General features: G+C 39.5%; 1 protein-coding gene across 1 annotated transcript in view; it reads right to left on the bottom strand.

Annotated features, from left to right (window-relative positions):
• LOC306946966 (BEN domain-containing protein 5-like) overlaps positions 1-25,031 on the bottom strand; it is a gene marked incomplete at both ends in the record, with an annotated part of 850,824 nt that overhangs the window by 160,395 nt on the left and 665,398 nt on the right. Inside the window, one exon of the mRNA XM_079536119.1 lies at positions 19,628-19,742. Coding sequence (XP_079392245.1) covers positions 19,628-19,742 — 115 coding nt within the window. The remainder of the gene's footprint in view (positions 1-19,627; positions 19,743-25,031) is intronic.

The raw sequence follows: 25,031 nt of genomic DNA, 5'->3' as shown, positions 1-25,031 counted from the left end.
AGGCAACTTTAGCTAAGATAAAAGCAAATTCATGCTGATGTCTCTTAGAGCACCTTACCCAGTGTGTATAGGAGTGGAGAAAACGAATAAAGACAAGAGCCCTACTTGCCACAAACACTACGTATTTACCCCCATTCATTGGGATGCAATACACAAGTGTAACTGAAAAACAGTATTACATTAGGGACAAAAAGGATGTTTGCTTTTTTACTTCTCTTGACAATTCTGACAGGATGACTATCAGACAGGGGTTCAGAGATAGATGTAAAGCATAAACAGGCCAATTATCAACTTTTTTCTCCTTCAAAAATATTTGAAACTGCTCCCCCGTAATGAACAATATACAAGCATATTATTGAAAAGTGAAAGGAATCTTACCTATGACAATCAGCACAATTACTCGGACAGTTTTCAAAGATGACAAAATCTTTTCCCTCCAAATTTGTGACCACAGCTCTTCTGATCCCCCTTACTCTTGGAATTAGAAGTCAGGACTGCCGTTTGTGAACAATGGCATTCCAAGTGCAGACACAACATGCACTCAGCAGCCATCCCTGTGGCTATGCTGCTCACATTGGGATGACTAACATGGCTCATGGTTTGTTCAAACAGAAAAATAAAGTTATAAAAACCAAAGTCCTATTGCAAACACAGTGTGCTTTTACTAATCCATCACTACAAGAAAGGGACATTTGAGCAAAATTATTATTTGACTGCTTATGACATATGGAGAATGGGAGCAATCACCAAGTCTGGCTTTTGAATCTATTTCTAGAGCATTGTGCAAACTGAACCCACAAATGTGTCTACTTCTGTCATAACAAATGCCAGGTTGCCAGGAAAAAAATTAGACAAAATTGGGTTTTGAATTATGTCAAGATTAAGAGAATACCAGTAGAGAATGGTAGAGCTACAGTTAAACAGTGACAAAAATGCACCAATAGAATACACACACACGAACCCAACAACAGTGGGCCTGATCCAGTCAGTGTAACAGTCTGTGCAACTCTGTTGAGTTGCTCTATACACAAGGACGTCAGTAAATTTACTCTAGCTGGAGAGCAGACCTTCTGACTCATGTTAAACACCTTAAGGAGGGCAGATCAACCTCACTGTTACCCTTCCCAACTCTCTCCACTCCCCATTTTAACAGAGAAATCCATCCAGACAGCAACTTACTTCACCTGGGACTGTGCTGCCGACCACAGACAGCTCTAAGACATCAGGCTAGAGTAGATGACTGACTTTTGGCTAAAAGCTAAACAAAGTGAATCCGATTCTGGTTTCAATTTCATTTTACAATTTGTGAAGTAGATGCTAACAAGAAAGAGAACATAGCAATCTTGTATTTCATAAAAGGTACTTAAGTGTGTTGTATCTACTATGCAGAAATCCAAATCTACAGTGCAAGATCTGACAACTGAAAGTAGCAAACCCCTAATCAGGTACACAAAGTCCTTCATGTTTTTCAAAACACTAAAACCCCAAGGAACTCTGTCCTCAAGCAATTTCAAGCCATATTTTCACAACAAGGAGGTGTACAAGTTTATTTTCTCTTCTTTTTTTTTCTTTTTTTTTTTCTTTTTTTTCTTTTCCATGTAGTTCTGCGAATGGAGCATCCAAACCTTTGAAATTCTCTCACGGCTCATTTGTAGGCATCTCACTGCATCCAAGTGAGTGTGGATGAGAGGAATAATTGAAAATGGGACACGTGGGCATCAAAACAAGCAAAATGTCCCCCTCCTTTCTTTTTCTTCTGGTTCATGCTTTTAAATGAAATCCCAGGCTGTCTTCCAACTGCTACTCAGAGCTGTCACAGAGAAGGAACACATAGAGAGCACTTAAACGACTGACTGACCTATTTCCATCCTTGTCTATGCTGCTGCATCTAAACCCTTCATTCTGAATTCCACACACATACATGCACACGTGTACAGCAATTTTTCTGAATACTCCCACAAGGAACTATTTCCAAAGTCTAACCTCATCTCCTAAAGGAGCTCTCTGTAGCCTCCAGAACAGCTGTTAACCCCTCGGCCTAAGTGCCCTCCTTAATTAGGTTAACTTTTGGGAGCTCACCCTTTGGGGGAAACATCAAGAGTTCTGGCTTGCTACCTTGTCTTCTCTTGTATCAGGTCTGTTCTTGACTGGATGCTGTGTTATATCCAAGGAACTTGTGTACAAGGTTATTTTAATTTCTTTTAAAAATGCAAGCCCATAGAACACAACTGTGTATTGAATAAATCTAAAATCACATTCATAGTCAAAGCTCAGTACAGAGCCAAAACCCACCAACACAGCACCCAAATGGCTCTTCCCTTCCCACAGCACTCTAACCAAAGAACCAAGAGTGGCAAAAGGTCTCAACAGCTGAGGGGCACTCCAATCTTCCTCGACTCTCATACAGCAACAAAACGAACCTTATTATTCTACGTGATTCCTGTGCTACTACTATATCTGGCTTCCCAGGAAGCAGCAGTCACTGTCTCACCGATCTGGCATAACCTCAGAGATACAGAAAAGTTAATTGGATAAAATGAGACTTCAAAAAATGAAACCAAAAAGCCCTCTATGAAAAGACCTTCAACAAAATATTTTAATGAAATCACTAATCCACAGCAGTATGATGGAGTGGCGGCAGTATTCTCGATATTATAGTGAAACCAATAATGCTTAGGAGGAAACTTTGTTGTTGTTGTTTCTCCAAAACATGCCCTTCATATGCTTCCCCCCTCTTTCCACCCCTTTCAATTAAAAGGGTTATAAAACAAGAAATGAAAAAAATGTTAATGAAGGCAATATAGAGTATTAAAAAAAAAAAAAAAGATCCTTTTTGAATATGGCCACATTATCCTTTATTGGCCCCTGAAAAAGGATAAAGTAAATGTTGTTTCATTATTATTTCTTGTTGTACGAGAGCTCTGACACGAGTGAGTGTAATTATTGCTTCTGTAATTTTGCATCATTCCCTCAGTAAGTTTTCTGTTTACTGAATGTGTTTATTATAAAAAGAACCCCTGGTCAGCAGGGAGCCAAGAGCTGCAAAATGCTGTTGATGATTTGGGAGTAAAGCATGCTGTTGTAGATTTTTAAAAAGCCACGCCAAACTGATCTAGAAAGCTAAACTTTGTGGACCCCCAAAAATGTTGAAGAACTTCAGAATACTCGTGTACTCTGAAATGTTACAGCAGACCCTTAAATTCATCTTGTCTCACTTTCATTTGTATTTATTTATTTATTTTCAATGCGGAACTCGATGACACCAAGCATCTATACATATACAGCCAGACAGGACAAAGTTTGGTTTCCAGCTACACGCTTCATGCGAGGACAACCTGCTACTTTCCTTCTTAGCAAATGATCATCTATGCCCAGAGCAAATTTCAGCTCTTACACTCTAGCCCCATTTATTGCTCAGGAATAATACAGAGTATCAGATGTTATTATGATTCTGCCCCTCAGCACCATTCCCAAAAGTCTCCTGAACTTTGTAGCTACTCAAGTCAAAGGTCAACACAAAAAGCGTGTTCCACACTAGTGGCAATCTTCTCTCATTTCCTACTGGAGCTCACATTTGTTGTATTTTGTAGGTGGAAGAAGTCAGGTCCTTGTCTGCAACAGACTCAGCCTATTGTAAGATAGCTAATTCTTAATTTCTTGTTACCAGGCTCTGTCCCACAACATGTTGCTGAAATAATTGACACAGATTAACTTCAAATACACACCCCAGAGTAGCTGTAGTCCAAGTATAAAAAATAAGGAAGCATCCTTAGCTGAAAGCTAATTTAAATGCCAAAATAAGTTTGCAAATTTGCACTGAGTCCTCCCTGAGGAGCCAGGCCTTTACTCCTAATCTCTGGGCAGCAGATTTAGTATTTTAGAGAAAGAGAAAAAAGCAGATGACAGCACCTTCCCTCCTGTTCAGTTCAATATAATGAAAGCCTGCTGTCCATCCTTTTCAGAGATTAAAAGACTGTGAGACTCCTACATAGTTACAGAGACATGCTACACAGGCAAATGCCCATTAAATGACACTCTCTTCAAAAGGAATTTAGTTATTATAAAATTTGTGATAGAGTTCTGAAAACAACTCAAAGCATGTTGACCTTATAAGAATGACTGGAAGTAGTCTCCAGTAGAGCCTTGAAACACGCAGTTCTAATGTTCTTGTTACTCGCAGACCTAAACATTTATTGCAGAAACTACCACAATGTGTGATGGCATCAAAATTGCTCCCAGAAATACAATCTCAGATAAAACCACATCGACTTATGTGCAGGATAACTATAGGGCTACCTCAAGAATTAGAACAGAATTGTTAAATTGAAGGGGACCTACAAAAATCATCAAGTCCAACTTCCTGACCACTTCAGGGCTAATCAATAGTTAAAATATATTATTAAGGGCATTATCCAATTGTGCCCTTTAACAGAAAGCCCTTTACTAGTTGGTAATCTTTAATGATAGTTCAGAAGCAACCTTCCACTGATTAAACAAAATATTTAACAAAGGGAAACATCTGCAATGATATTTGCCAAAGATTTCTTTTCTTTTCTTTTCTTTTCTTTTCTTTTCTTTTCTTTTCTTTTCTTTTCTTTTCTTTTCTTTTCTTTTCTTTTCTTTTCTTTTCTTTTCTTTTCTTTTCTTTTCTTTTCTTCTCTTTTCTTTTCTTCTCTTCTCTTCTCTTTTCTTTTTTTTTCTTTTCTTCTCTTTTCTTTTCTTTTTTTTTAAAGCAGATAGAGAAGCTCAGGATTCCAAGCTCTGGATAAGTTCAACAGTCTCAAGAAAAAGAGAAAAAAACAAAGTACATTAAGGCATAATGCTGTCATGCAGCTGGATGCTCTCCTCCAAATTTCATTCCTCATATGCCATGTATCCCAAGATGTCTCATCCAGCCCCAAAACACATCCTTAGCTAACAGGACAGAGGCAGCTGCTCCAGTCTCAACACTGATGCACTTATGCCTGCAGGCAATCCCCAGGGAAATTTTACTTGCAGCTGGTTTAGGCTTGCTTGTCCTATTGGACTCATTCACACAAAGGAACAAAATCGGATGGCAGCAGCTGTGTTAGGAAGCCAAGCCATTACCAACCTTTATGCAGCAGAACTGGGTGTCTGGCCTGCAGGAGATGAGAAATCCCACCAAGAAGCATGTACCAGGCCACCAATACACGTGCATCTAAATGAAATGAGCAGTAAAATAGGAATCAAAAGAGAAAGCCCCATAGATATGAAAATCCATTTATCTTAACTAACTGTAGAGTCTTTACAAAGCACCATTGAGAAGCTACAATTCCAACTCCAAAGCTAAAAATTTCACAATCAGCTATTTAGGTGCTTGATCTCAAGATGTGCTACAGAGAGTCTTGAATTAAAAACAAAACAAAAAAAAAGCTAAACACTCCTCATCTGGATCCCAGAATCATTTGACATATCTCACTGTCAAAAACTAAAACCATGGCACCTGAGAACCACCCTCTGCTTATGAAGACCTGAGCTCCAGCTTCCAAATCCAAGGCTTTCTTCACAAGCGGAACTGCACTGCCCAGTTGGCTGTTTGCATCATCCTGCTCTATCAAGACATAGTCAAAAAGGCACAGGTGCATATAAAGAGCAATGATGCTCATTCATCCTTTGCCATTTTCTTGAAGTAATGTTTCAGAAACATGGAGTGGAATAAAATAAAGCTCCTAATCAACCAGTTATATTGTAATAGTTCCAACCATGGAGATGACTGTTTGGCATCTCTACCATATGTTTTTTCAATTTATAGTTGGCAACAGTTCTAATTTGTAAGAAAACTTGTCTTTAGATAATTAAATAGTAGCATAAACACATACATGGAGTAGTTCAGGTGACCATTTTAATTAAGATGACCAACTACAAAATATTCCCCTGACAAAACTAAACCCAGGCTTTACTTTGGACAACTGGTCAAAGTCAGATTGAGTCTATTCAAGAGTTCAGATTTTAACACAGTTTTTGTCCCTAGATATAGGGAAAATACAGAATTGTTTCCAGCACTAAACAAAAAAGGTGTAGAGTATCTGGGAGATCCATTTATAAAGAACACATTTATAGTATTTACTTTGTTCATGCCAACACTTATTCATGGCCTGCTTTCAACTCAATTAGTCATTCCCACTACCGCTTTTATATTATAGGTTAGAGAGTGTATGTTTTCAATTAAAAAGAGAAAAAAGGTTTTGTTTGTTTATTACTCCTTATCTGACTGCTAAAACAAAACTCCATGTCTAAGTAGCCATTCAGGAATGGTGGGTACAAATCTGTTCTGATCATTATAGCAATGATCAAAATGGCCAAAGCTGACCTGCATCCTGCTTCTGTGGACCTTGTACAACTACAAATTAAAATGCTTATACCCTAAAACTAAGACCTTCTATTTAATACGAGTTTTCAGGAAAGTACCAGCAAAAATTAAATGGATTATGAAGTTCTATTCCTGTGATGTTTCTTCTGTATCCTACTAAGCTCACATGGTATCAAAGCTTAAAGCCCTCTGCACTGGACAGTTGAAACAAAGAGCCTCCAGCTCCTACTGATTCTAATAGAACTGTCATTTGAAAGGAACGAATTGTCTCCAGAACTTTAACCTGTAGGATACTTGTGTTGGATTAAATGATTTAAGTAGACAGCGTGTCTAACTTTTTTCATTCAGGTATCTAATGAAGACCAAGAGATCATCAGGTATACATGCTTCTTGCAAAAGAATTCCATCTTCAGTAAACAGTGTTTTGATAAACCTACATTTGAAAGCTAAAAAGTGGCTAACTAATCATCTTTCTTGATTTACACGCACAGATATCTCCCTTGAAGCATTGCCCATTCACAAAAATAACCAATCAACAATGATGACATGGACCTGAAAAACCCAGAGTTCTTAGAATACTGATCTAGATTATTTCAGACAGGAATCAGACATAAGTCTGAGATAAATTCATTGCTTGAAATATCCAGGTTGGTTGGATCAAGCCAGCTGAGGTTATCTCTCCTGCAACTTCAAGATGAAAAAGGACTTGACTGAGTTACTCTAAAGTAGCAGTCATTTGAATTCCATGGGAATTTATGAATCTTCTACTGTATTGTTACTGTTAACAAGAGCTGACAGTTAAATGCATTTCATTAACAGAAACTAGAATAAGAATGACAAGACTTTAGCAGATCAGATCTGTAATTGAAAGGGTGACCAATGTAAGGAATAAGAACTGTCTGCTAGGATTGTGTTTGCTTCTCACTTATACCAATATAACGGTGTGTATCTCCTGGGTGCAACCTGTTTTTCTCTTGCACTAGTTAGTATAGCATCAGCAAGATAAAGATGTCAAGAGCAAGCCTACGTGGCCATTAGTTTCTCCTGTCGTGTCAACACCAGAAGTAAAAGTAAACTCTACTGGAAGAATTAAAAACAAACAACAACAAAGATTTTAGCTGCTGAAGACATACAGATTTACAAGGGCATACCAGAAAGCGAAGGAGAAAGACTGGCAGTTTGTCATTTGATTCTTTTCAGTCTTGGAAGAGCAGACAGAAGATCTACCCATGGACAACCACTAGGGTGCAAAACTTGCTGGGAGGGCTTACATGGAATTGGTTGCTTTGCATAAACACGCTTTGAAGCACTGTGTAAGCTTCCTCACTAGCCAGCGCTGCCAAAAGCGCTGGCCTTAAACACCTGTGAATTTCCAAAACCTACTGAACAAAACTACCTCCAGCTGCACAAAATGGTGATTTAATCCAGGTGCAAAAAAATGAGTAGAACCATAGCGTTGCTCAGCTGCAATAGAACAGCAAAAATCCTAGAGCTAGAATTGAAATAATGCTTGCACTAGGAGATGCCCAAGCAGTGTAAAAAGGGAGAACAGAGGAACATCTAGACGTAATCCATTTTGAAGAAATGCACCTTTTGGTTCAACCTCCCTTTGCAAAATATATTTTGCCACTGAAAGTCCCTTCTCCAGCTTCACTAAATCTAGAGAAGCCCTACTATCCATTGATATATGAAGATTACTTATCCTGATTGTACAGTTATCTATTGTGTTTCCTGCCATTGACCAGAGGGGAGGGAGGAAAAAAAATAATCACAAAAAAAAAGAGAAAAAGCCCTACAATTATTCATCCGATTATATTTAGCACTTTGTCTTCCCTTGCTATAACAGTTCACTTGATTGCCTTGTACACCTGCTGCGCCACACTTTTAGCTCTGAAAGCACTTTGGGAAAGTGAGGATCATTTATGATGTGCTTGTACAGCATCTAGCAGAAAAGGATTGTGGTTTTTGGTGAACACCACAGTCTTATCAATCATCTGAACATTCAGTCTCCTTTGCTAGCTTGTTCTTATTATTAATAATACATTATTATTATTATTTTGTATTATTATTAATAATAATACAAAATATTGGAAGTTTTGCACACTTCTGCATCATCCTTCTTGCAGATCTTGAAATTCCCAACTCAATCTTGCCCTAAGACTTTCCATAATGCAGATTACTTGCTGCCTTGCACAGGATCAGATCAGAGCTCAGCCCACTTCTCAACTAGGGACTGGGCTAGTTTACAAGGAGAAACCATTCCCTCACCCAGCTGTTACTTGGAGATCAAATACAAGGCCTCTTATTTTCCTTTCTTCCCAAAGGCATCACACAGAGGCACCATGGAGAAGTTGAGACTCTTCCTAGATCCAACAGAGCTGGCAGACTCCCAGGATAACTGCTACATTAGCCTCAGGGTGCTGGAAAGCTTCATCCTTATGCAAACACTGGGATGTCTGAATGGCAGCGATGAAAGGGAGGGGGCAACTAAACCTCCCCCACCATAACAGCATTCCAGTGTTATTAGGAATCCAGCTGTTCTCTACAAACAGGCAGGATTTACTATTCCCCTTCCCCATCCATTATCATTGTATAATCTATACAATTCATCAGCTCAATGGCTGTGTCAGTAAAGAAAAGGGAAAAAGAGCATTAGCATTCAGAGCACATGCACCACACAAGACAGCAGGCTTATGATCTGCACAACCTGAAATAAGCACTTCTCTTCCCTGGGGACATGGGTTAACACTGAGTAGCTGCACATTAAGTCACGTATACTTCTATTAATATACATCCTTTCCAGTCTGGGAGGGGAAGAAGAGGCAGAATACCTATCCCACTCACACTGGCAGAGGTGGATACTGCCTGCGTGATTCAGCACTGTGTGTCCACAAATGTCACATCCATCCCTTTCCTGACCACAACCCATCCATGTCAGCATTCTTCCTCCAGCTCCCAGGCACCAACCAGGCAGAGCCATCAGCTGTCAATCAGATGTCACATACACCTCCTCCTAGGGCATCCTGACATCCCCCCTCTGCCTGGTGCCAGAGGCAGCAGGCAAAAGGTAATCTGCTATGAGATTAATTGCTCCCGCTGCCACATCAGCACCATTATGTTGGCTGCTGTATTTTAAGGGGGTGGAGAAAGAAAGGGATTTCGTGGACACTTTTCCACCACATACGCAACAGGACATAACAGCTGTACGGAAACAACTCATCTCCAGCCTCTGACTCCATGAAGCCCCTGAGTGGGCAGTAAAAATAACCATTTGCACCTACTAGCAAATGATAAACCTAAGGAAGAGATAGTAAAGGCAAAGTTGTCCATGAATGTACCAACAGCACTCAGGAAATCAGTGGTCATCCCGTCCTTCTTTTCTAGGGTGTCTGGAATAACTGCACAACAGCTACCAACATCTCAGCCTCCAGCTTCAGAACATTAAGTGCATTACACCCAAACCATCAATAGAAGAGATCTGTCACTGCTCATTCCTATGGTCCCATTCCTGTGGTCCCATTTTCCTGGCTGTGCAAGCCAAGTGAAAACCAACCTGGATTTCTACAGGATCAATCCTTTTCTGGCTCATAGCACTGCCACACAAGCACAAGTTGTGGCACAAAGGAGATGGCAGAGATGCGTGGCCAGGAGGGAACAGAGCTGAACTGCCAGATCACACTCTTCTTAGCTTAAATCAGCTATAAAACAGCAGTCTCCAATCACTATCTATTCCAGCAACAAAGATTTGTGTACTAGCAGCTACAGAAAAAAGTTTCTTTTACAGACATAACCTGTGTTTTCAGACAAACACCTTGAAAACTCCTTCTAAGATTTAACACATAGTTCATCTTCTGAGAGACTTCACCTATGTGAATTAGCATAAGCAAAAAGGCTTCCTTTCTCCTGTGTAGAAGTGATACATCACAAAACCAAACTACTGAGATCCGTTACTGGAAAGGATCAAAACAAGGCTCCTCTGTGTCACCAAGATTAGGGATTCTGCAAGTCAGCATGCTAGCCAAGATGCGTAAAGGCATCTGCCCCTTTACACTCCCCAGAAGTGATGCACATCATTAGGTTATTGAATGCTGGTTTAATAAAACCATATTGTTTTAGATAATGGATGTTTATTATTTAGATTTGTCTCAGGATTTTTTTTTTCATGTTATATGACACTGCCCTTAGGTCTAATATCATAAATTATACAGCAAGCTGCCATCATTTTAAGTGCCACCATTTAAAACAGCAACAACAACAAAAACAACTGAGCAGCTGCCACAGCGAAAAGAAAACAACAAAAAGCAACTTAAACAAACATTCCCTTAGGCTGCTATTGTTTCCCTAGTAATTTGGACGGGATTTCCCCCTCACTACCCACACAGCAGCAGATGGAAAAGGAATACACAACATCTCCATTGATATGTGAGAAATACTTTCACCATAAGCTGAAGGTGAGCACTAAACACTTTGCTTGTGTCACATCATAAATACTGACCAGAAGCAAGGAGCTTTTCAGAGGCCCTGAGAGGGATCAGTGGCTGCTGCTGATCTTCTGTAAATAGAGACCTCTTTTTTATCAGTTTTTTCATCAGCTGCTTTGCCTTAAAAGTGGCAGAAAAATCTGTAGGTCTTGGTAATCAGATGCTGATTAAATAAGGAGAAGTGCAGAATGGACACGGTGAGAAAGTTTTTAAGATACTACCTGCGGTGAAAGAATCCAAAAATAGGATACAAGCTAAGTACATGCTGGGTGTTCCTATGCTTATGGATAGAAAACAAAACCCCCTCCACGTTATCTCTCTAAGTTGTTCCCTGGAATGAACAGCAGGTGACCTCATTAATGCAAAATTTGACCTCAAATTGGTCATTTCTACAGGAAAATATTTTGCAGTTTACATTTTTCTGTTACTTTTTGCAAAGAAAAATCTTTTTGGCATGAACCATCAATCAAATGTACCCTAGTAAAGCTAAAATATGACAGTAGCCTGGTTGTGTCCCCTGGACCAACAGACAGCAGCATCTAGGAACCCCTCCAGAGCCAGGAGAGTATAGCCAAGTTGTTCCATGCTAGACAGAATCCTCTCAAAGTGAGGGAAGGAGGCAGCCATCTAGTGAGAGTACAACAGTCTCAGTAGCCCTGATAGCACAAGAACATCTTGAATCCCCACATACAGCCTGGCTATCTGTAGGGCTGTAGGTGTTCAAGAGCCCCTTCCTGAACCAGATCTTCAGCAAAGCAGCAGTACATTAATGTAATATGGGGGGAAAAAGGAGACAAAGCCTTGGGACTGGGAAGCTGGATCCCCACTGCTAGCACCTATGCAAACATTTCCCACACAAACATTTCAACATATGCAACATCAGCCCACAGCTGCTGCAGAGACACCTGCTAGAGCAGGAGGATTTCTGGTGTAAATGCAAGGTGCAATTCAAGTTAGAAGCTAGCTGTGTCCCACGTAAGCAGGCAGATGCCTGCAGATTGCTGATTAAAAAAAAGGCTGTTAGAAGGAAGGCATGTCTTACACCTGCCTCTGGAAATAGCTCAGGAAACCATACCAGCAGATGGCACTTGTAAATACATGGCATACTTCTTAGGTAGTGTCACAGCAATAACTTCGTGTGTCCAGCAAACAGGCTTTCAGAGCAGCCCTTCAGTCTGAAAGCCACTGAGGATGGCCTGGCAACTGCTGTTCAAAAGGTAGAGCTCAGCTTGATACAACACGAGATAGTGATCAGCTCAACGTGTTTCTGGCCTCCTCTCACTTGCAAAATCAGAAATAAAACAAAACACAGTTTTGATTGCATAGGTATATTTAAAGATGTCGTTTTTCTAAGCAATATTGCTTGGTACCTATATAGTGCCTCAAAGCAAAGGAATGAATGCAATGTTATTTAACCACACACTAATAATTGTAAGGTCCACAGCTAACCTTGTGTATCAGACCTAATTTATTCCTAAATTGCAGCTAGGGAAACCAAAGCACAGATCCACTGTAAATAGGCTGAAGTTAACTGCAAGTCTTTTGCAGATTAAAAAAACAACAAAACATCTCTAACACTAGTGACTTCCCTCATTTGTTCGCTACTATGAGCAAGAACTCAAATCACCATTCAGATACACAAGCTAGACAAAGGACAGAGAAAGAGAAGGAAGTCCAACATTAGTTGGTTTTACAGCTGAAAGTAGAGCAAAGGAATCCAAATAAGATCATTCAGATCTAAGATTAGCTATTCAGGAGAGCAGGAAAAGAAATGGGCATTTAATCTGAATTGACATTAACACCCCTATTTATTGCAAATATATTCTATAAGAGAAAGATATGCAAAAATGAATTCAGTGAAGGTCAAGAATGGGCTCCTACAGCAACACACAGACATAAATGGCACTCGGGTACAAAACTTCGATTCACTTGGCTGGGATTCATGAGTTGGGTGCTTATCCTCTGCATAACGGCTCAAAGGTAATAATCACAAATGGTCCTATTTAAATGGAAAATAAATAGCCCTGTCTCTTTAAGGACATCATGTCTCATTCTCAGTGGAATAATGGCAGATATAAAAATGCTATGATTTCAATATTTCTCATTATGACTTCTCTCCCTGCTTCCGTAAAAATAAAAAGCTACTCTGTAGTCCCTGATCAATCTAGCTAAAAGAGAAGGGTTTGCTTATAACAACAAAATAGCAGCTCCAACACTAGTTGCGTATTCATCACATGTGAAACTGGTCCCATAATGCTGCCTTCAAGCCCTTGCAACAAGTTGTATTAAATTAGGTCTTTTTTTTTCCTGTACCAAAAGCAAAATAAATATAGCTTTATTTAATGCTACTAAAAGGTTCAGATTCAACTGGAACCCCAAGGCAAGTGGTTTTGTTGTTAAAGCACATACACTGACTCTATTGATTGGTGCAGTCCTCTGTGCAAGAGAATTTGTCACATCAATAGCAACTGAAAAATACTCAGGAGCTGTAATATGGTTTAAATGAGCAGTTACCACATCAATATAAAGAGCATTTTCAATGGCAGTAGATAGGAACCCTCCTGCAAACCTGGTATTTGTTTTAAGATAAAAGATGACCACTTTTTATTTTATTTTATTTTTAAACAAAAGGAAACTTTTTTTGTTGTTTGTTTGTTTAAATTAATAGTGACCAAAGCCAGTAACCACGATCACTGTTTTATGACTCTAGCATTTGGGGCAATAAGAACCACAGTGGAAAGAAAGCATTAAAGCAAGAGAGGAACAACAGTGCTGTGAAGAGAAAATCTTCACTGCTTGCTTTGCCTTCCTGGACTTTTCCAGTGCTGATGCCTAAAGCACACCTGATCACAACTGAGGAACCACTTCAGACTCTGCTTTCCATGTCCCCAACTCAGCACATTCTGGAAAATCCACAATAGATCCCAATGACCAGGGAGAAGGACAGCACAGACCATTTCTGAACATTCCTTAATTTTGAGCAGAAGCTGGGGGAGGGAAAGCTTTCTCTTCTGCCATGCCTCATCCCCTCCCACCTCCATAATGAAGAAGGTGATGCAAAGAAATGGCTGATGCTAAATGTGACATAGGCAGGTAGAGAAAGCAGCTCACTGCCCTGAGCAATCTGCAATCTAAGTTAAGAACAAAAGCAAAGAGAAAGAGAGGCCACTGAGTAGTGGGTGAAGCTGACAGCAGCCTCATGTAGGCAGTGCTTCCCACAATGGGGCAGAAGCTGAACAGCCTTGAGCCAGAAGAGAACAAGTGCCAGCCCTTCCCTTATCTGAGCTCAACTGGACAGGTACTAGAGAGATGGAATAATGAAAGAGAAATCCCATCAGCTCAGGAAAAGGAAAAGTATGGGAAGCTGTGAAAGTACACGTGACAAAGAACACTATAAGCATCTCCTGCTCTAACCTTTCCCTTGGCACCATCCACTGCTGCACTGGTGGAAACCGAACTTGTGAGGTTGATGCAGCACGGCTGTTCTCACAGACCCTTGCAGATACATAACCTCTGGTTTGGTCACAGGAGGATTAAAATCAAACAAACAAAAAAACAGAGAAAACTCATAGCGAGGAACAAATCTCCATCTCATGGGGTTGAAAAATGCCTCTTTTTTTTCTTTTAAATAATACGACACAGTCTTATATTTTCAGGGTACGGAACATATTTTTCCCAGCAGTGTATTTTTAGAGTATAATTCTCTCTCAATCACATCCTTTCATCCCTTGAGTTAATGTACCACCAACATTTTTGTCACTCAAGCAAAATCCCACTGAAGGCAGACGAGAAGCGGCATGTGCTGCAAGTTTTGAAGGAGATGAGAAATTTCACACTATCCTGATATCTTCTGGGTAACTGCTTATTTTATGATGACTAATAGGCAATTACTATGGTAATACTGCAATACAACATGTGTGAGGTTTGGGAATGAGAAATTATAGGTAACTACTTTGGACTCATTTCTATGGTAACAAAAAGTAATTGTCATTAAATACCAGTTATAGTGCGGCTGTACCTGGTAATTATAGATTTTTTTATGCCCAGTAACATAAATAAAACCAATAAATTTATTCAAAAGGCCCATGATTGTTTACTTATATGCTGTTATATAGAATACACAATGACAAACATCTAATTAGGAAAAATAAACTCCATCGAGAGCTCCATCTTGTCATCTGAGATAGATACTCAGTTTTTCAATTCAAAGCAATGCATGTGTTTCACATTCATGAAATGAAGGTAGGAAAAAAAAACCTTTCCCATGAAAAAAAAAACACATGAAAAATAATCAAGAGATGTTAGGCAAATGTCAACATGCACACGAACAGCCATGTCTCGCAAGAAGTCAAGTGATATAGTATGATGACATGGCATATCCAGCCACTGTGAACAGTGAACAATTATGTATGTGGGTATATATATATATAATCTGAAAGTGTTAATATCAAAGACCAAAGACAGTCACCCAATGTTACAAGATCTAGTTCTAATTCAAAGCTAAGACGTTTTAGATAAAATCTTCTTATGCTTTTACTGTCAAATGACCCTTCAGCCATTACATGTGAACATCAATGTTTCACTTGGACTGTTAGTCACAGAAATAAAGTTCACAAAAAACCTTTGTAGGATCAATCTGAAGTATTTAATTTGATCTGAAGCAAAGTTTCTCATTTTATTTCAGACTCTTCAATAGGGATCTTACCAAAAGAGTTTTTAAGCAGATCATGCCAGTATTAAATAAACAAAAGATTTTTCCTAGAAAATGCTAAAACTAATCAGTTTGTTTCTTTAAGCCTTCCTTTCTCACTTTTTTTCCCCCACACAGAACAAACTGTCAAATTCAGCCCACTTCTGCAAGCAGTTTCAAGTTTTTACAAAACCATATTTCCAGGGCTAAAATATGCCATTTATCCAAAACATTTCATGACAAAACAGCTCTCATTTACGTATGAACTCTCCCACCACCTACAGTGAATTTGGCTTTCCAATCTCAGTAGGGTTGGCCTCCTTTCCAACCAACAAATTGTTTTGTTGAACCCTCACACAAGCAAGTAGGAGACTTTATTGGCTTTAGAACCATCATACCTGACAGTGAAACAAGAAAGGATCAGAACTGGCATGTGCCCTCTTCCCCCATCCACACAAACTCTTGAAGCCCCTACAATCAAGACAGAAGGATTGTACCTTCTTCTACCATCAACCCTATTGATGACGTATTAGAACATTTCAGCTAATTCATGGCTTTAATTTAGAGAAGGGTGGCACTGCTACAGCTAAAACATCAAAGGCAATGCAGAAACATTAAGGAAGGGAGCATTAGTGGGTCACACAACAAAGCCTTCAGAAAACAGGATATTTCAAGCACCTTGTCATGGCATTTCTGAGACATCTCAGTGAAGATCTGCCCAGACTAAGAAATACATCCCTTTTGGTGCTAGTATGGGGTTTCATCTCTGGAAGGTGAGACTGACAAATTGGAACTAATCTAAGACAGTGTGGTACAGTCATCTTGCCTGCAGGGACACATTTCAGCATTTAACTGCAGAATGCCAGCTTAAGAACAAGCTCTCGATAAAGGAAAGTTCAGGCCAAGCCTGGGGATGCACGACTTTTAAAGCAAGAACACATTTTTTTCTTAGTCTAACTCCACCTCCCTGGGGATGGTAATAGATTCAGAAGATGATAATGCTATAGCACAAGTAGAGAAAAGTCAAGAAATCTCTCTTCTCAACAGCAGTATTCCTTTGCTTTCTGAAATTGTTTCACAGTTTAATTCATCAGAGAGGGATGGAAAAGCACACAAATATACTTATTTTCGCCATGATCTTTTCACTGATGAAAAAAAAAAAAAAAAAAAAGTTATGCCCCATCCTCATCAAAAAGGGTCTTTCACTTTTGTTGAGAGCTGTGGACCAATCACCTGCCAGAACAGAGGGACAGTCATGCTAAAGAGCTACTGTTTTAGCTAGGAATGACCCTTGGCTTTTTGTTCCCAACTGTATGGGGCCCACCAGTATACTTTCCAAACACTTGCACATACTTGAATACATCAGTAAAGTTTAGCAATCTTTTTTTTTTTTTGCATTAAACCGGATAACAAAGGAATTGACATTCAGTCCCATGATGGTTTCTTTTAGAGCCCCCTCAAAGTACGTGCAACATAGAAACAACATTCCTCACAGGTATTTCTGTGCTGCGAGCAGTCATGTTTTATAGCCATGATATTAAACTCACTTGTTGCTGGTTATGAACATTTCACCACAAGAAAGCCCCTATAGAATCACAACCTATTTGGTCTGTTCCCTTGAGAATGAGCAACAATTTATAGATAATAGACAATTATTGGTATTATTGTTCCAGTTTTGGCTTAAACTCCTAGACCTTAGTTCACAAGCAACTCAGAACAAAGGAAAAAAAAATATTTCAGAGAATTGCACAGGGACACACCATCCACAAGAGTCCTTCACCTCCGAAAGCAACAACGAAGAAAACCCCATCAACCAAATGTTACCATATTACCTGTGCAAATGTGTAAGCAGAACATGAGAACTAGTACATCTCATCCACTCTACAAGAACTGCTGACACAGACTTTTAACAGTGCTCACTGCACTTGGGATTTCAGAGGACAGCAAAGTCCATCTGACAGCGTACTTTGCCAACCGTATAAAGCTGTATAGCGCTGGGGTTAAAACAAAATTTCTCCCCATGGCAGAGGATGAGTTTACAAACTCAAGCGTGAGGTTTAATTACCCATTTCATTATCTTAACTTGCATAGCTCTGAACGCGCACCTCCAGTGAACCAAAGAAATAGTCAGTAGCTGCTGCTTTGAGAGAGAGGGAGATAACAGGAAAGAGAAGTTCAAATGACTAGAAATGCTCTTGCTGCCTATGGCACCACAGACCTTGTTTGCAAGCCAAAGAGGGTTGCCCCCAGCTGATACCTCTGTGTTATACCATGCCACGTTGAAGATTTCTGAAAGTTCTATTTATGTGCTAATCCGAACAAAGACCAAAAGAGATAAAACAGACTTATCTAGTCAATCACGGAGAAGCCAAAGAGTTAAATTTTCAAATACTAGCAATTGATCCTTAGAGATTTTTTCTTTCCTTTAAATTCATCCAGCAAATTCAAGCAAATAAATTCTGATGTGCTTGTGGATTTTGTATGAGCAGGAAATAAAGTGTTTGCTGTAAATTATTCACTCAGCACTAGTTAACTACAACGCCGGCACATTACTAGGCTTTTTAATATTCTTCTCAAGATAATAGGTAGTATTTTGCTTATTACCCTCATTTTTAACTTATTAGTTACATTAGGCCTTTTGTAAATAAAGTGAAGAATTGCAAGGAAATCAAATGCTTTTCCAGCTACCTCATTAAAAGTCCTTTTAGTTCAGGAGGGCTGAAAATTCTGCATATCATGAAAGGCTAAAACAATAGTATAATACCAGGCTCAGCAATTCCAGATGAATTCACTTGCCCTTTTGTAATACCTGGGTTCCCAGGTTATGAGCCATATGCATGTCTAAAGCTGCATGCCTCTCAAAGGGTATAAATAACAATGCAGGAGAAAAACCTACAGGGCAGGTGAATTTATGGCAGGAAAAGAAAGCTACTTAATTGCAACTGGACTTGCCTAGGTGCAGGGCACCTGCAACAAGATAATGTAGTATCAGATTGTAGAGCCATTCCTATATGGCGACACAGCCATTACAATAAATTCCTGGTGCTGTGAGACACCACTGCTGCAATATTGCTCTCTGCTTTCAGATTAGCTGAGCTGAGTGAGTATCGGTGTAGCTGGAGGGTGACTGTTTGCCCTTGGAAGTTTCACATACAAAACTTGCGTAAATGTGGTGAAATTACCCAAGCAGTCTCCTACTACTTCAGTTTAGGAAGCAACAAAGCACAGGCGGACTGAGAATCATGCCTGAAAACAAAAAGCAGAGCCAGCAGCACCAAACTCTGCAATTTCTATCTTCTTCCTCAGTGGTCTCCCCATCCACACAATAATCTAGTCTTATTCTGCTTAGCAACGCAAAACCTAATTAGATCAAACCTTAAAGTAGCCTGGCTTCAGAGTATAGTGTTATTTAGTCTTGCACTGTAAGCAAAACCGCATACACTATATTACAATTCTCAAGGGCTTCTCCAGAGAACTATGTGGTAGATGTAATTGCCCCCACAAACTAATCATCAGCTTATCAACTGCTTTTCATTATCACCTCCAGCAGCACATCTATTTTGTAAATAAATGCATAAGGAACAAACAATTTTAGGGAAAACAAAAGATTATCTGGGTATGTTCTCAATGGAGGAGGAGGTAAAGCAGTAATTCAAATACTAAAATGAAGCAAAATTAGCATAGGGTGGGTGATTATTCCATTCTATGTATCACTATCTACTACAATACAATAATAGATTGAAATCTGTGACTTTAATGGATGATCTGGGTAGTTGAAGGAAATTGTGATTGACTGACACATTTACAGAGATACGGATGAGCAGCATAATGAATGTGTTTATAAAACATAGCTGAGGTCTAGCTCCATGCTGACTTCAGCTCCCATACATAAAGGAGGCTTGCAGAGCAGATACTCTTCTATCTTGGGGAGTTTCTGTCTACCCCTTGATGAAAACAAATTTGCCACTGTGTCCCCTTCCTCAATGCGAATTTCAGGAAGCTTTACAGACACATGGGAACCTCCAGTTTAAAAGAAAGGAATGAAAATAAGCCATTTGGTGACAAAAAAGAACAGGGTGTATAAAGTAGATATAACAATATAGAGATTAATTCTCCATATCATACCTGTAATTTCCTAGGTATACTCCATCAGGATTGAGCATAGGTGCAATCTTGAACACCAGGTGGTCTCTCAGTACTTTTGCAACAGGATGCTGGCTCACAAGGAAATCAATTATACCTGAGAAAAACAAAAGATGAACTTGAAGAGAGTGGTTTATAGCATCAATAATTTCCAGGTATCTATCTGAAAACTCACATATAAAAGATTAAAATGATCATTTCTCTTGCTTCCTCACAATGTTCTGCTTCAAACATAACCAGCCACTGGCAATCACACAGCACTTTTTACTTAAAAAAAAAAAAAAAATCCCCAGAAATAACAACATTAAGAATAAATATCCTTAGCCCACCTTGATAACTCAAGTACAGCATGACTGCTACATTAGAACCAGCCAAGTTACTCGTCATCAGCTCAATCACAGCAAACATTTTCCTCTTAAGTGGTAAAATTGAGAACAAATGACTAGTTTAAACTTAGCACCTTACATGACCAGCATGTGTGTACATGGGCATGCAATGCCACTCCGTTCAGGAGTGGCAATCCGTTGACCTGAACCGCCTCAAATTTGTTCAAGAAGGTATCTCGATCTACCCTCAACACAGAGATCAGGTCATCTGAATGTGTGAAGAGGTATAAAATATCCTACTATATTCAGGAGAGTTATATCAACTCTGTACCAGGCACAGGGAAAACTGTGGGACTGACAGTTTGGAATTCATAAGGTCAGATTCATCACTTGCTTTACACCCATACAAACCAGGAGCAACTCCACTTCATCAAGGCAGATCCTTTATTGTGGCAGCAAGGCAAATGACAGATCCTAAAATCCTTCCTCCAGGCACACCCAGCACCAGACCCCACCAGGGCTCCTGTCTCTAAGCTTGCGCTCAGGGAGTAATTCATCCTCTCCTTGCTCCAAGGTTGGCACTGGGGCAGGAGGCAGGCAGCCTAGAAGTTCCATTCATTGCTTATTCTCCCACTGAGTTGGTACTGACAGGAATGGTTTCCAGGGAACAAATGTCGAGATAAATTGAGTTCCTGTGTAATCTCAGGACACCCACAGATCGGTCATGACAGTTTGATATTTATCATAATGTCCATCCTGTGAAGCAAGAACAATTTACTGAATTTCCCCAGAATAAATCAATCACTATGCTCTAGTAACTGGATAAAATTAAGCAGAGAAAAATTAAGGCTGATTATGAGTAAAATTTCACTAATGGCAAGCTCTATTATACTGTGGAATCATCTCTCTAGGGGAAGAGTGGAACCCCGTCATCAGAAACATTTAATGTTGGACAAGGCAAAGCCCTAGGGAACAGATATAACAAGCAATAGTTCAGCACAGAAGAGATGGCATGGGCTAACTAGCTGACTTCAGAAAGTTGAGTTTAAACTTGATTCCTTACGATGCAGTAAAAATCTCTAGAAAAATACAAACTAAAATCCAAATATGTGCCAGGTTAAAAACACTTGCTTATGTCTTGGTTGAAACATTCTATAAAAACAGGATTCAAATGTCACACTTTATATTGGTAATTCATTTGGCCTAAATCATAAGGCCCACTTTGTATTTCAAATATTAATAAATTTAAACTGATGTTCCTATTGGAATTATTTCTAATTTATTGAAGCATAAGGGGTAAAAGGAAGTTTTTGAAATGCCTAAGGTGGTCAAGGTGTATCTGACTGTAAACACCACCAAATTTCTCATCTATTAGCGACTAAACCTGAAGACTAAACCCTTTCTGCCACTGGGTCTTCCACAGGAAAAGGTACTAAGCCTGAATATCTGAGGCAAATTAGCATACACATAATAATATTGCTCAGGAAATGTTTTTTGCAATTATCTCCTCCCAGTGAAAGAAATTGAGCACCGATCTGCATTGGGCCTGGTGTTCTGTCTTTTGCTCATTATACAACAGCAAGAACAAGAAGAAATGACACAGTTGGACCCCAAATAACCAGGTTTCCTGTATGTAAACATAAAAGGCTTAGATAAGTCAAACTGCTGCCATGACCATTCTCTGGCAGTGTCTAAACATAACCCATAGTTAGCACAACAGGAGGGTTCAAACCTACTGAAAGGGATTCAATCCTCCACTTAGGTCCTGGGTTCTAGAGACAGTATGCTGGTTTTAATTTTAAAAAGCTTGCAACTAGACTGAAAACCCTACAGCTGTTTGTGTTCTCTTTAAGACATGGAAGTTAACCACCCAGAAACAGAATCACTAAGGTTGGAAAAGACCTTTTCTAATTTTCTAGTATCCAACCTGCAGCTCCCCTCACCACAATCTCTTTTCAGGAATTGTAGACACAGAGATATATAGTCTCCTCCTCTTCTCCTCCATACTGAGCAATACAGGAATCCCTCATTCAGGAGGTGGCACAAGAGCCCAGTGTCTGAGATTTTTGCTCTGGCTGTAGGTACGCCAAGGAAGAGCCTTGTCCAGATTCTGCTTGCTTTCCTCCTGTTACTGATGCACCCACACTCACAGAGCTTGCAAAGGCAAACCAGCAATAGAAGGTGCAGTTATCAGCTTTGCAAAGTGAATTATTATTCCCTAACCAAGCATGAAAGGCTCTAAACATGTTATGAGTGAACGCTGGCTCTTCACAACACACTGTTGCACCAGGTACAGTAGACAAGAGGGAACAGACTAATCTTGGACACACAGCAGATTGGTAGAAAATCAGACCCAGCATCTCCCAGCGTATCCTCAATCTATTAGAACATTCCGCAGTTATGTTCACCCAGTCAGAAATGGCTTACTCTACTTGCATAGTTCGGAGACTATATTACTTAAATCTGACCAAGACTTACCCCACGACAGAAATACAAAGCAAATGTTAAAAATAACTGACAAAAAGAAATCCAGCCTGGAAGAAAAGCAACTCCAAGGAGCACAAGAGAAGCACCAGATGAAAACATACATGAATGTCACCATAAAATTATCGTAAGCATCCAAATAATCAATACAATCAGCATAGACTTTTGTCTTTCAGAGGAACCTGATGGGCTCTGGATCAATAACATTTAAAGTAAAAAGACAGATATCAGACTATTAAAAAAAAAAAAAAAAATCATACCAGAGAACTTGGGCTTGTTAATAAATCAATACAAACTAAATTTTACAGCTTCTGTAATCAGCAAGAGACATATCAGTGTATCTCATTAGGCTGGGGTTAGGAATTTGGCAGCAACCAAAGCCCATTTAATATCATTTACTTCAAGGCAGACATGGCAATACAACAGATGCCCTAATTTATTTGTTGATCTTTGTATTAAAATAACAGTTTGCTGGTAAACAGGAAGGGTAATGATGCCAGTCACCCTTGTTAGTGGCTAATAATTGCTTAATTTGTCCACTAATTGACCTGTGCTACTGTTGAAGCACTGGATCATGTTGCAGGGCATGAAGTAAACAAGGCCACTGTAATGTTACTTTAGAGAATGACTTCTGGAAATAGAACTACTTATTGCTATAAATTTTCTCTTCACAGATGAGCAGATTAATTGGTCTGCCAATTAGTTTGCTATTAAAGAAAAAAAACGGCTGCCCACAGATTACTTGGATCTTCGAACCACAGCCCCAGTTTGGGTCAAATGAAATAATCCAATCTGAATCAGTCACACCATCTATGAAAAATACGACAAATATTATTTAAAAACAAATCTCTACAGCTAGAGGTCAAAGAAAATGTCCCATTAACTGCATATTGTCTCTTCAAGTCGCTTCAAGATGAAAGAATGAACTTGATGGAGTAGACCTACTCGGACACATGAAAGTATGTAAAAGTTCTCCAATTAAAAGAAGCAAACAAATACAAAGTATTTTAGTACATTCCTTTTTGGTAAGTAATTAAAATAATCATTTTTTAAATAATAACATGCAATTATAGGTGCTGCCTGGAACTAGAATGGCTCAGAAATCAGCAATCAACCATGACACGAGAAGAGGCTTATCCACAGGCCACACAAAACCAAGTGCAGACTTTATATTAACTTTAAGGAGCTTTCCACAATTGTTGTGAGGGGAAGGCAAGAAAGAAGTAAGAACAGGGGAAAGGAAAACAGTGCTGACAACTGCAAGCTGGTAGATATGCTGTCATAACGATACTAGAAATCTTAGCAATGAGCTGCTGGTTTTTTAATCTGTCCTTTCTGAGAAACTTCACTGAAACTGTGCCAAATCTGGACCAGACCTTCTCTACTAAGAGTCACGTTGCTGCCATAATTCTTTCTCAAGACCAGATGTGCTTGCTGGAATTTCTCCTGCAGCTCAGCACGTCGCACCTACCATAACACCAGATCCTGTGACACTTCTCTTCCCTAATCCAGCTTATGGTGCTTCAGCAGCACCCTCTGCCACCGTCCCTCCTCCTGTAACGTGGCAAAGTAACCTTCTCTGCTTATCCAGAAAGAACAGCGGAAATGGTGTTTCCTCAATCAACTGCTTTAAACTCTGTTTAAACTTCCTGCTGTCTCTAACATGACCTCTTCACATTTGCTCCTTCCAAAGCAAAGCCTGCATTATCCTGTTTCTGCCTCACCACATCCTTTCACTCTGACAATACATTTAATTGTATAACTATATCATACATTTGCCCTGTTCCTACTACTGAAAACCTAATTACCACAGATTCTAATGCAATATGGCAACTGCTAATGCAAACGTATCCTGGACTGTGTTCTAGCATATGACAAGAAAGAAGAAATGATTCATATTTTCAGACCCGTTTCCTAACATTGAATGGTTAGCTGATGGTATCCTACAGTCAGCTTGCCAGAGCCTATATGTTAAAGAGAGCACAACATTTAAGCATGAACACAAACGTATGGTATATTCACTGGAAAATAAATATGAAGAAAGCTCTGAACACTCATCCTTGTATAAATATTGAAATGTCCTGTTAAAGGACACTGAAACCAACAGGAAAGATGTTATGCTCGTGCATTTGTGAAAAGTAGGAAAACAAGAATGTGAGGTTTGTTGTCTTGTCATTTAGGCATGAAGGAACTCTGTTTTGGAAAAGGGATCCTGGTCTGCTCATTCCTCATCCTTTTCTTGTGGCTGCAAAGGGAAAAAAATGACAGATAAAAAACACTTCTCCATCCCAGCGTGGCAGGAAAGATATCATCCTCACATTAAACCTCACTCAGCACAGGCCAAACAAGGCCATGTGGGGGCTGCAGAATGCAGATCTGTGCTGTCAGAATAGCCCCCAGGACAGTCAATAGCCAGAAACGACCCTATAATACCTTAACCTGAAGTGTTTCCAATATTCAACCCCACAGCAAGAGGTGGAGAGGGAAACAAAAAAAAAAAAAAAAAAAAACCACTTTAATGGTGATAAATGAGCAGAGCTGACTCACAGCAGGATTACTGACATGATCTAACGTCA

Source organism: Tetrao urogallus (genome assembly GCF_951394365.1).
Source record: "Tetrao urogallus genome assembly, chromosome: 5".
In the NCBI taxonomy this organism is placed as follows: Eukaryota; Metazoa; Chordata; class Aves; order Galliformes; family Phasianidae; genus Tetrao; species Tetrao urogallus.
This window is presented reverse-complemented; position numbering and strand designations above follow the sequence as displayed.